Source organism: Pipistrellus hanaki (assembly GCF_964339955.1).
Source record: "Pipistrellus hanaki genome assembly, chromosome: 2".
Lineage (NCBI taxonomy): Eukaryota > Metazoa > Chordata > Mammalia > Chiroptera > Vespertilionidae > Pipistrellus > Pipistrellus hanaki.
In genome coordinates this window covers 193946218-193958916 of record NC_140504.1, presented here as the reverse complement: position 1 = coordinate 193958916, position 12699 = coordinate 193946218, and the positions used below count along the sequence as shown (strand labels likewise).

Here is a 12699-nt window from a genome sequence, read left to right as displayed (position 1 = left end):
CTCCAGACACGCACGCATCTTCATATCTCATCCAAGCGCCCTCACTGGTCCCCGACAAGCGCACATTTGAGGTTCACTTTCCTCCTGCTCTTCTGGCTCCAACTGCCTCCTGACCTGTGCGCTTCCTCTGAATAACGTCTCAGACATTTCCTTTCAAATATCTCCCACGCGTGGGACAGCCTTCAGATTGTGTCCTCTGCAGCCAACAAGGAGAACGCCTTAGCACGTTCTAAGTGGGGTCCTGCTTTTGCCCAAAGACAAAGGAGAGGGTGTCGGGTCTGGAACCCAGGATGAGGCTGGATTTGGGCGGCGACAGGTTGGAACCGGGTCTTCGAGGACAAGTGGCAGTGATTGCAACTGCCAGGTCTCTTTCCAGGACAGAAAAGGAGGGCTAAGCCCAGCCGGTGTGGCTCAGTGGCTGAGCATTGATCTATGAATGAGGAGGTTAAGCTTTGATTCCCGGTCAGGGCATATGTCCGGGTTCTGGGCTTGATTCCCCAGTGTGGGCATGCAGAAGGCAGCCGATGAATGGTTCTCTCTCATCGTTGCTGTGTCTATCTCTCTCTCCCTCTCCCTTCCTCTCTGAAATCAATAAAATATATTATAAAAAAATAGAAAAGGATAGCTAAGAGCCAACTTCTCATCAATAAGGTCGAGATGGTTTTCTCAGTGATACCTCAAACAGTAAGAGGTTGGAAATGAACCAGAAGGAACCAGCATGCAAAGGAGGTCGGAAGGGCTCTGTGCAGGGGTCCACAGGAGCCCTGGGCTCAGAAGGCTGAAAGTTCAGAAGCACCTGGAGTGGGCTAGCTAGACCAAAGCAGGAACCGTGGCCTCAACCACTGAGCCACACCGGCCAGGCCAAAGCAGGACCTCTTGATTCAGAATCAGTGTTACTGGGCCCAGGGGGGCATTCTTCGAAGCCCAAATAGACAATTTGGTGATTTTAGGATAATAAACAGGAAGTTATGCTTGACACGCTCATTGGAAAACTTAGGCCACTCATTACCTGGAAAGCTCCAGGTTGGAAATATTCACATCTCCTCCAAGAGCAGGAATACATCCATGGCTGCGGGGGCGGGGGCGGGGTGGGAAGTGGGCTGTCCTACCCACTGAGGATGCGTTTTCTAACCGAGTTGCTGCTTTTTCATTGAGATGAGCAGCCACGAGGACAAACGACTTTCGCTGGAGTCCCTTCCCAACTCAGGGAGCCTGGCCATCGGTTTCTTTCCTGGGATGGCCGATCCACATAGGACAGCGGTCAGCAAACCGCGGCTCGCGAGCCACATGCGGTTCTTTGGCCCCTTGTGTGTGGCTCTTCCACAAAATACTATGGCCTGGGCGAGTCTATTTTGGCGATGTGGTGTTAGAAGAAGTTTAAGTTTTAAAAATGTGGCTCTCCAAAGAAATTCCAATCGTTGTACTCTTGGTATTTGGCTCTGTGGACTAAAAAGTTTGCCGACCATTGGCCTAGGAGAATTTTAGAGCGGGCTAGGGTCTGAGTGTCCCCTCTTACTTCACAGGTGTGTTAGCTGCAGCCGGAAGCAGGGTCTCAGCAGGGCCCAGTCTAGAACCTTCTGGCCTCTGGCCTCCCAGCCCAGGTGAGCCAACAGCAGGGGGCGTGACCCTAGCGGTGGGTGCTGCTGCTTTTGTGTCTCCCCCCCCCCCGCCACCCCCCCCCCCTCGGGGGAAGGAGGTGGCAGACAGAGGGAGGTGTTTGTCCATTCAGGAGACAGGCCGAGTTGTAAGGCCCATTGTCTGAACCTCAGGACCGGATACTACATGCTAGGAGCTGAAAGGCTTTCCCCTGATGCTGCAGGTGGGACAGGCAGCCCGCCTTCCTGCCAAATGGAAGCCGGTACTTTTCCCAGAAATTCCCACCAAAGGCTGCATTTGGGGTGCGGGTCCGGGAGGTGGCAGCGCATCTCCCAAGCCACCCATGCCCTTGTGACCATCACATGCCAGGTGTTTAGTGCAGCACTTTTGCCCCAAAGACTCTGCATGGTCCCCTAAGTCTGAACCCCTCTCCTCCCTCTTTGTCCTGTTTGCATCAGTACCAGCCATGCTGAGTGTGAGGTACGAAGTCCCTGCTTACCTCCCAAGCTCTGCAATAGTTTCCTTCTCTGCCTTCTCCCTCCCCTCCCTCAGTCCCAGCCGGAACACAGCCTTTCCCCAGGTGGTTTCTTGTGCTTGATCGCCCTTCTCACATCCCTTCTGGTTGACTCTTTTTAAAAAAAATATATATATGTTTTTTTTTTTTTTTATTATTATTGATTTCAGAAAGGGAGAGGGAGAGGGAGAGAGTGAGTGAAACACCAGTGATGAGAGAAAGTTATTGATGGGCTGTCTCCTGTACATCCCACACTGGGATCGAGCCTGCAACCCGAGCATGTGCCCTGACCAGGAATTGAACTGTGACCTCCTGGGTCACAGGTTGACGCTCAACCACTGAGCCACACCGGCTGGGCTGTGATTTTCGAGGCTCACTCAGATGCCACTTCCTCCATGAAGCTTTCCCTGAGCTCTCCTGGGCCTCCTCTGTTTGGTGTCCCCTCAAAATTCATGTTTCCCCGGAACCTCTGAACAGGACCTTATTTGGAAACAGGGTGTGAACCTAGGAAACGTCCAAACCCGTAGAGAATTTTTTCCCTGAGTTTACTTGAGCCAAACTGACAAGGGCCAGAAAGCAAAATCGTAACGAATTGAGAAGATGCTCTGGAGAATGGAAGTTTTGAAGCTCATTTTCCATTAGAATCAAAGGAGGAGACACGGGAGGGTTACCTGAAACCAGTGCTGGTCGGTTAAGGGGGCGGGAGAAAGCTCCGGGGAGAGGGAACCCCTGGGATTGGATAAAAAGAGAAACGAAGAAACACGTACTTTGGCATTGCTGGGTGCGGGACAGTTGGCAGTTAACATTTACAGGCACAGAGATGGCTTCGGGAGACAAGGGAATAGGGAAGGGCCTCTGGTCTCGGTGCTTACAGGAGCCCCAGGGGTCTGGAAAAGGAGATTCCTCTGACAGCTCAGAGGTATGTTATCTTAGATGCAAAGACAACAGGCAGGCTCCGGTAAGGTAAAGACAGATCTTTGTCGGGGAAGCCATAGGCCCCGGATGTGCCTACCACGATGACTCATTTTAGTGAAGAATGTTCGTGTTCCGGTCATCCCCTGTGGTTACTTTCCGTCTGCGTTCGTCAGGATTAGTAGGTGGCCCCTTTTATATCCACTAAGGCTGTGGTCGGCAAACTGCGGCTCGAGAGCCACATGCGGCTCTTTGGCCCCATGAGTGTGGCTCTTCCTCAAAATACCACGGCCTGGGAGAGTCTATTTTGCAGAAGTGGCGTTAGAGGAAGTTTAAGTTTAAAAAATGTGGCTCTCAAAGGAGATGTCAGTCGTTGTCCTGTTGATATTTGGCTCTGCTGACTAATGAGTTTGCCGACCACTGCACTAAGGTCTTTGGAAAGGTAATTGGTGAAGGGTCTTCAGATGAGGTCATAGGTCATACTGAACTTAGTGTGTGTCTGCGGGGGGTGCTTCTCCTTTTTCCACGTCCCGCACAGAAAGGGAGAAGGACAGGTTCCTGAGTGGAGGAGCTGGGGATTGAGAAATAAAAGAGCTGAAACCGGTTTGGCTCAGTGGTAGAGCGTCGGTCTGCGGACTGAAAGGTCCCAGGTTCGATTCCGGTCAAGGGCATGTACGTTGGTTGCGGGCATATCCCCGGTAGGGGGTGTGCAAGAGGCAGCTTGTCGATGTTTCTGTCTCATCGATGTTTCTAGCTCTCTATTTCTCTCCCTTCCTCTCTGTAAAAAATCAATAAAATATATTTTTTTTAAAAAAAGAAAGAAAGAAAGAAAAGAAAGAAAGGGACAAGAGGCAGAAATAGATCCAAAAGCTGGGTGCCGGGTGGGGACTGTCACTCTGATGGAGGGACAGTCAACACCCACCACACACAACACAGCACAAGTACTGATTTCCAGAGGGCGGTTTAGGGTCAAAGAAGTTTTGGGTGTGCCCAGGTCCTATTCGTCCCTCATTCCAAGATAAGAAATCAGTACTGATAACAGACATTTTGGGAGGCTGTTTCCTGGGAACGGCCATGCCAGTCACCTCGGACTCAGCTGACATTAATTTAAAGGTCAACCATGTGCATTGCCAAGGGGGCCTCTACATGTGCCCTAAACCCAATGAGTGTGTCCTTCTGAGAAGATGAGAGGACACAGAGACACACAGAGCGACAAAGCTGACGGCCCTGTGAAGACAGAGGCAGAGCCTGGGGAGGCTGCGGCAGCCGAGGACGCCACCGGGAGCCACAAGGAGGCACCAGGGGCTGGAAGAGGTGAGGCAGGGCTGTCCCCTAGTCTCTCTGGAGGGAGTGGGGCTCTGCCAGCACCTCGATTCCAGACTTGTGGCCCCCAGAGCTGAGAGAGAATGTGTTGCCATTGATGTCAGCCGCCAAGTTCATGGCAATCTGTCAGGGCGGCCACGGGAAACTAACGCACGCCGTAATCTGCGCCTCGACTGTGAGCACCTGGCCATGCCTCTCCGTCTTCATTCATCTTTAGTGGATCCACCCCTAACCTGGACCCAGCTGAGGCTGCCGTCCTGGGGCTGGTGGGCCTGGGCCTGCCCCAGTGTCGGGAAGGAGATGAGCACGGGACTTGCTGGACGGATGTGAGGGAGAATGGGATTCACAAATCTACATCAGAGGCTAGTTCGTGGCTAGCTGCTTTAGGAACAGGGCTGGAGACGCACACACCGTCCATTCCGTAGTAGCAAGGCAGACGCAACTGCGAGCCAGTTCTCACACCGCCTTCTTGAAATGGGGCCCCGAGTCCCGGCTCTACCCCTCCTCTTCGGGGCGCTCAGACCCTTGTATGTGGCCCCTGCCTCCACCAGCCTGCCATCATGGCTCAGGCCTCTGGCCCAGCCGCGTCCTCGTACTGGACCCAAGGCTGGAACAGCCACTGCAAATGCTTCCAAACAAACAGTCCACTCCTCATCCTCCCCGCTCCTCCTGTAAAAACCATGTCAAGGTCAAAGCCGTCGGAGGCTGGGCCAGCTGACCAGCTGGCCAGGAGCCTTTGGGGGGAAGAGGGATGGGCCTGAGCTCTGTAAATGCTTCCCTGGCAGGAACCCCGGGAGGACATGGAAAATCAAGAGGAAGAGCCTTCCCCTGAGAGACCCTACCAGGGGTCTTCAAACTACGGCCCGCGGGCCACATGCAGCCCCCAGGGGAGTCTGATCCTGCCCGCCAGGTTTTTTGGGCAGTGAGCGCAGCCGAGGTGTTACAGTAGGAATTAGTAGTTCATATAGTCCGGCCCTCCAGCTCTCTGAGGGACCGTGATCTGGCCCCCACTTTAAAAAGTTTGAGGACCCCTGCAACCGAACCTTTCTAATCCCCGGAGCCTTTGTGTCCCTTTAAGAAAAGCCCTTATTGGGGTCACCTTTACGGCCTAAGGCACACTACTGTCCACAAATATCGCAAGTCCTGTTTGACTCAAGGTCATTGTGTGAAACTGGATAGGCGCGCGCCCCCCAAAAGTAAACAGACCTTTCCGGGACCTGCTGGCTGTTTGTAGACTCGGCTCTTCCTCCTCTCTCTCTCTCTGGGGGCCTTTCCCCCTCTGAGTCCACCCCACCCCAAATCCAAGCTGGAAGGGCTCTCAGAGGCAGCCCCTCCTTCCACCAAAGGAGGCACGGCCATCTGTGGTTTGACACTACCACCTGCCTCACCTCACTGCAGGCTGCAGGGGGCGCTGCCCTCCCGCTCTCCCCAGCAGCTCCAGGACCTGCCCAAGGCCCATGGGGCACATCACCCACGCCCCAGTCTCCTGGGAATTCCCCACTCCACCACACGTGTCCCTGGGTCCCCACGTTCATGGGCCCCCACACTCTCCTAGGTCTGGAGATGGTCCCAAGGTCAGGCAAGGTTCCAAATTTCCCACGGCGACAGTGTGACAGCGAGAGGACAGCTCGTTCAGAAGTGGCTCCAGTAATTGGCCGGATAATTATGAGTTACAGGGAGCTCCGTTCCTGGTCACCCCAACAGGTCTGGTGACTGAACCTAGGGTGAAGGGCACTGGGAGTTTTGGGGGGGGGGGGGCGTGGATCCTGTTTCTGGGGACCTGGTGCCACTTTAAGACATTTCCCATGGGTCCCGATTCTCCCCTGGAAGAGAGGGTCCAACCTGAGTGAGGCGGGGCCGCGGTTCCCAGTGTGTGAACTTGCAGGGCCCACTCTGCACGCTCCCCCCTCCCTCCTCCCCCAATGCCACAGGCTTCTTTCAATTTGGGCTTGTTTATAGTCAGTCAAGTTTTTCCAGATTGACTGAAGGAGTTCTCCGGGTGCCTACTGCAGCCAGTTACAGGAGCGGCGAGAGAGCCAGGACCGGGGCCAGCCGGGAGAGTCAGGAGGAGGTGTCTGTGGGGTGCAGACAGCTAAGGAATGACAATCACACGCGACTGTCCTCAACTGCACGCCCCCCTGCAAGGACTCCCTCCTCTGCCCTCCCGCGCCCCTCCGCCAAGGGCATCATCCCGAGGAAATGAAACTGCTGAGAACGCGTCCCACTTCTCCTTTCTGTGTGTGTCCAAGGGTTAAAACACTCCCAAACTCCCCTTCCAAGGTCAACAGCTGTCCAAACCACCCAAGGAGAAGCGGCAGGCAGCCCGGGGCCAGCAGCCCCCTCCCGCCCCCCCCCCCCCTGATGGGCCAGGACGCCCCCCGCGGCCGGCGAGGGAAGAGTTAATGGCGATCAGCGTTGGCCGATAGCTCCGGCTCCAAAGTTCAGTCGCAGCCCCAGCCTCCCCGGAGGAATTGTAAATCTCAGGGCAGCGTTTAGCAAAACAAAAGCAACCTGGAATTGCACGCAGGTTCGGGTTTTCTACTTATTTACTTAATCTCCTAGGTATGTGGCCCCCTGTCAGATCAGCTGGCTTGTGCCGGGCCCTTTCACCCCCTCCTGGCTCTCCACAGTTTAAGTTTCAAACGAATTCTCTGTTTTTTTGCTCTTCCTCTTCGCAGCGCTGGGTGAGTCAGCCTGGCTCGGGCTGGAGTTGGGTGACAGCCGGCTCACCCTCCCCACTCCCCAGCACCAGGTCTGGGGAAGCTGGAGGAAGAGGTGCTGGGACTCCCAGAAAGTTCCAGGGATCCCCTCCCAGGCTGTATTGGAGGGAGGGGGGAACACAGGGTGGAAGGTAAGAAGAACAAGGGCTCTTTATCAGCTGCCGGTTCCCCGACCCCCTCTCTCCAGATTTCCAAACACCTGGGCCTCCCAGCGCCTGTCAAGCCAGGCTAGACCATCAAAGACCACCCTCCCCTCCTTTTCCCCCCCCCCAAACCCAAACCAAGTCTCCTCTCTCCCCGTGCCTCCAGCGCCGCAGCCGCCCAGGTCGGGCCGGGGAGCGGGGTTGCCAAGGAAAACACGAAGCGCCAGCAAGCAGCCGCTGGCTCCCAGCTCGCCCAGCAGCGCGCACACACACCCTCCGCTCGCCGCGGCGGTGGCCGGGAGGGGAGAAGCGAGGAGGGAGGGGGGGACGCAACACCTTCCCGGGGAGGGAGGGAGGCATGTGGGGAATGGGTGGGTCTCCCAAGTTTCGGGGTGCGGGCGATCAGCCAGCCAAGCCACGGAGCCCTCCGGGGGCAGAGCAGCCCGGGACCTGCCAAAGCAGACAGTCCGGGGCCGGGGAATGGGAAACGGACAAGGTGAAACTGATAGCTCAGCGTTCGCGGGCGGCGGGCGGGCGACTCTCAGGTCCCGGGCGGGCGCGGGTCCGGGCAACGGCGGCGGCAGGTGGGCGCACCCCTCCCCCCCATCGGCACCCTCCCCATCCCGCCCTCCGATCCCCTGATCCCAAGCAGCCTCGGCCCCCCCACCCGCCGGCCTCGCAGCGCCCCCCGTACCTTCCGGGCGCCGCGTTCTGCGAACTCGCGGGCGAGCTGGCGCCCGATGCCCCTGCCGCCGCCGGTGATGAGCACGTTCTCCCGGGACAGGTCCCGCAGCCGGGCGGGCAGCACGCGCGCCACGGCCGCCTTGGCCACCAGGTAGAGCATCTGGAGCGGGAACAGCACCAGCGCGCCCAGCCACTTCCACCCCATCCTCCGCCGCGCCGGGGCCGGGCAGGGCGGGGGGCGAAACTCCCCGCGCCGCCGGGCAAAACAGGAATCGAAAAGAGAAGAAAACACCTCTCCACAAACAATAATAAATACAACGGGACGAGGGGCGGAGAGGCGTCCCACCTGGCCGCGCTGGAAACCACCTCTCCCCGAGTGCACGGCACCGGGCGAGGAAAAGAAAAAGAAAGGAAAAAAGAAAAAAGATAAATCCTCCTGGGGAGGAGGGAAAAGAGCGTCTGCGAAGGCTGGGACCGCGAGCGGGGCGGAGGGGAAGCCGGAGGTGGGAAGTTCTAACAAGAAGTTGCTTGCCCCGGCGGCGGGCAGCGGGCGGCGGGGGAATTCGCAGGTAAATGTTTACCGGGGACGGAGCCCGGGCGGAGGGAGGGGGGAGAGGGCACCCGCCGCACGCGCGCACCCTGCCACAGCCCCGCCGTTTCAAAGTGCAAGATGGAAAAAAAAAAAAAAAAAAGACTCTGTTTCCAAATTGGTGCGCTTCCCCACCCCTTCTCCAGGAGGGGGGGGGGGAGTGGGGGAAAAAAGTGCTTGGAGCTCCCAATGTCAGCCCGCGGAAGCCGCCCGGCTCCCGGCGAGGCTCGGGCTCAGGAAATTGCCTAAAGGCGCTCCGATGGCCAGCGCCGTGCAGCCGCCGCAGCGGCGGGGGGTCCGGGTGTCCGTTTCTCTCCCTGCAGGGCTCGCCCTCGCGCGCGCCCGCCCGCTCTCCTCTCCGGCTCCCTCCCTCCCTCTCTCGCTTCCAGCCGCCCGGGCTGGGAGTTGCCGCCCGATCCGGCTCGCTTTCTCTCCCTCGATAGCATGTATGGCCTGCTTTTTTTTTTTTTTTTTTTTTTTTTTTGTCCTTTTTCAACTTGGAGAGGGCCCGGCTGCGGGGCGCGCGTGGCCCGGACGCCCGGGTCCGCGCCGCCTGATTCATCCGCTCCCGGGGCGGGCGGCGGCGCGCGGGGCTGGAGGGCGGCCGCCGTGTTTCCCCCCATTTTTTTTTTTTAATACCCCATTAAGTCTGATTGACAGTTAAAGATGGTCGGAGGCTTCACGCCCGTGCCTCTGACTGGCTGCCGCGGCTTCCCCTCCCCCCTGCGCGGCCGCGGGGGGAGCGCGCGCGGGGAACGCGGGGGCGCGCGGGGGGGCGCGCACACTTCGCTCCGCGCGCGTCCTCCCTCCCGGGGCAGCTCCCCGGTCTGCAAGCCGGGGCTTGCCGGCGGGGCCTCTGAGGGCTCGGCTCGCAGCTGTAACTCCAACGCGCTGGGACCGAGTCCTGCGAACCGGCTCCCTCGTGGAGACATTCCTCCCGGTTCCGGACGCGGTCGCCGGAGCGGGGGGTGCGGTCTCCCGGAGCGGGGGTGCCTGGGGACCCCCTGATCGGGGCAGGCCCGGGGGAGCTCGCGCATGCCTTGATCTAACCAGGTCGCCCAGGGTCTATGTCAGGCCGTTTGGCAACACACACACACACACACACACACACACACACACACACACACACACCAGCCTGCAGGTAGGACCAGGAAGCCACTCCCGACCTTTGCCCAGACGTCTTCTGTCTCCACTTGGCGGGCGCTTTCCAAAGCCGCGCCGGGAGCCCCGCGCTGATGGGGGAAACAGCTGGGGAGTTTGCTGGAAAGGGGTTTGCTGCGGGGAGAAAAGGTGGGCAGGGTAAGGAACTCTGCCCCCAAGGTGCCAATAAAAATCCCCATAAGATTAGGTGGGAGCGTATTTATGGCTCATCTGGGCTAGAATTACCGTGACTGACAGCAGTTTCCTTAATCACAAAAGCCTGTAAACAAACCGTCCTGAGCCGGTGCCCCCCGTGCCGCGCTGGCTGGCGGCGCCTTCTCTGCGTGGGGCTCCGTGGGCCGCCCTCGCTGGCTGGGCACCCACCCTGGAGCCTCCTGTCTCCTCCCCTCCCCCAAGACCGTCGTCCCTGCTGGAGGGTGGGACCCAGCTCTGCAGAGCTGTCTGTTGCAGGAAGTCTGGGAGGTGACTCACTCAGAAGCAGCCCCGGTTAGAAGTGCTGATGGGACTCGCTTCCTGCGGCCCCCATGGGCCCAGGCCAGGAGGAGTGAGGGGGACCCCGGGAGCTGCCCTGCGATCTGGGGCAGCGGTTCTGCGGGCAGGTTTGGTCGGGCCTCCCTGCCCCACGTTCCCTGGCCAATGCCGAGGACCCTGGGAGGACGTCTTTGGGAGCCAGGCTGATTTGGGGAGAGGTGGCTGGGGTTTACCTCCTCTTCCTCTGCAAAGACCCCCCCCCCCCCCCGCCCAGTTCCGGGGAGAAGCTCTGCAGGGGAGGATCTTCCAGGTGAACTGGGGGACTTTTAACCGGGAAGCAGCTGGGAGAGCTTGGGAGTGGGGTTGGATGAGAGACCCTCTGTCCCACACGGAACGCATACATGTGGAATCTAATGAACAAAAGAGGTCCAGAGACCTGGAAGCATGGAGCAGACTGACGGATCTCAGAGAGAAGGGGCGAGGGTGGGTGGAAGAGATTCACCAAAGAACTTATATGCATGTACACATGGACACAGACAGTGGTCCCATGAAGGCTTGAGGTGGGGCAGGAATCAGGTGGAGGGGGGCAAAAGGGTAAAAATGGGGGGACATCTACAATACTCTCAACAATAAAAAATAAAATTTTAAAAATGCTTATCTTCTGACTGTATCTCCCATGGACCATGCAATGGGAAAGCATTGTCCCCATTTGCCAGGTTACCCTGCCAGGAAGTGCAGGAGGGAAGGATCCGAATCTAGACCTGATTTGTCTTCCCACCCACCCCATTGGGGCAGGAGGGAGCAGAGAGGGGCAGGATGAGGCTCCCTCCGGCCTCCATCCGACCCTCCAGAAGTAGGACCGAAAGGCAGGCCGTTGCCTTCATCCAACTCCCAGGCCACGGCTCAAGTCAGCACTTGGTTAGAGTGATCGCCGCCTCCTCCTTGGAGGGAGGTCTGTAAAAATGGAAAAGGAATCCCAGCCCTGGAGAGCCCGGCCCTTCCTACCAGGCCATGCCTGGTGTCTGCCAGGTCTGCCAAGAAGAAGACTCAGAAAGTCTGGAGCTGGAAGGGGTGCGCTCAGCCTGGTCTCATCTGTTATCCTCGGGGCCACCTAGTGGCCGGGGTGCAGTACTGCTCCCGCCTTCCGCCTCCCCCTTTTCTGCTAAACCCACCAAGCTATCCATCCCTTTCCTTTCAGGCCTAAAAAGGCTCCTGAAGACCTTACCCCCAGGCCCCCACACACCCACTGCTTTATGGGGAGACTGAGGCACAGAGGTGTTCAGCAGCACATACACACAACAGCGTGCTCACCTAAGGCCCCTGATCTCCAGCTGGTTCAGATGCCAACCAACCTGGTGGCCAGAGTTCTACCTACATTTTCTCGGGGCCTGTGTCTGAGGGAGAAGGAGGCGGAGAACCCACACTGACTGTAACCGTACCAGGCCTCCTGCACAGATTCTCGCTTACTCTCCTCACAGCCCGAGGAGGCGGGTGCCGCTGGGCCATTTTTCTGGGAGGAAACGGAGGCTCAGCAAATCTGAGGAACTCCTGCCAGGCCACACGGGGTGCCCGCCTCTTCTCCAGACCACCAGGTTCGGGTGAAATACAGTAAAAAGCAACGGCAGGCAATCCTAAAAGGAGTTGGGTTGGACGGTGGCTGGGAAGCAGACGCCTCATTTCTGCTGGTTCCACCTCCAGGGAGTGGGTTTGTGGGCTTGTACCCCTGGGAGCCTCTGGCCTTAGGCCTCGTTTGTCATCGGTGCCCCGAGAAGCACTGTCACTTCCTTTGAGTTCCCCCCTCCAAGTTCTCAAGGAAGAGGAGGGCGAGGGGTGCTGGCTGGGGTGCACCACTCTCGGCCACACAGAGGGTCCCTGGGCTTGGCTCCACGGAGAACTGAAAGGGACACGAGCCTGCTGCCCTCCCCTCGCACCCTCTCCCCCCAGCCCTGGTCCTTTGCTCCTGGTAGCCCCTCCCCCCCTTAGCCTCCTTTGGGGCCAGGGGTGGGGAATTGAACTCCAGGGTGAAGTTTGAATTTCACATCCCAGCCTGGGGAGCGGGCCCCACAGCCTCTCCCCACCACCCCCTCCCGCCCCCCAAACGTGAAAGGAGCCTTTGTGGGCTTGAAGGAGGAGGGAGGAGAGGTGCAGCCTGAGGAGCTAACTGTTTCCATGACTCAGCCCTCCCGGCCCAGGGAGGTGTGAGGACTGGGCTGGGCGGGCGGGAGTGCCGTCTAGCCAGGCAGCCAGTTCCAGGATTATAGGTGCACACCCCAACCCCACCCCCACCCCCACCCCAAGAGAGCCACCTGGGACCTGCAGGGAACTTACTGGCCCTGGATGGGCCACCAGGCTGTAACCAGTCACCCCACTCCTCGTACCCCCAGGGCCAAGCCCCATTTTTTTTTTTTTTACTTACTATTGCATCCTCAGGGTCAAACACGTAAAGCCTGTTAACCAGGCCCTTTTCTCATTAGCATCCCAGCTGAAAGCTGGAAGTAAATGGGTCTCACGCCTTGCCTTCTACCTTTACGGTACTTACCTGAGGCTTAGAGGCGTTAAGAAAGTCCTTCAAGATCTCAGAGCTGA

At 58.4% G+C, this 12699-nt stretch overlaps 1 protein-coding gene across 3 annotated transcripts in view; it reads right to left on the bottom strand.

Moving 5' to 3' along the window:
- DHRS3 (dehydrogenase/reductase 3) overlaps positions 1 to 10044 on the bottom strand; it is a 42613-nt gene extending 32569 nt beyond the window's left edge. Inside the window, exons 1-2 of one of the 3 annotated variants that reach the window (XM_084872069.1) lie at positions 9868 to 10044; positions 9648 to 9756 (exon numbers count right to left, since the gene is read on the bottom strand). Coding sequence is in view for 1 of the 3 variants with exons in the window: in XM_084872068.1 (XP_084728194.1) it covers positions 7903 to 8097 (195 nt within the window). In the remaining 2 variants the exon portion in view is untranslated. Of the gene's footprint in view, positions 1 to 7902; positions 8955 to 9647; positions 9757 to 9867 lie in introns of those variants that run through there. The other 2 variants (XM_084872071.1, XM_084872068.1) reach the window with 2 other exon arrangements.
- Between the last annotated feature and the right edge of the window lie 2655 nt (positions 10045 to 12699).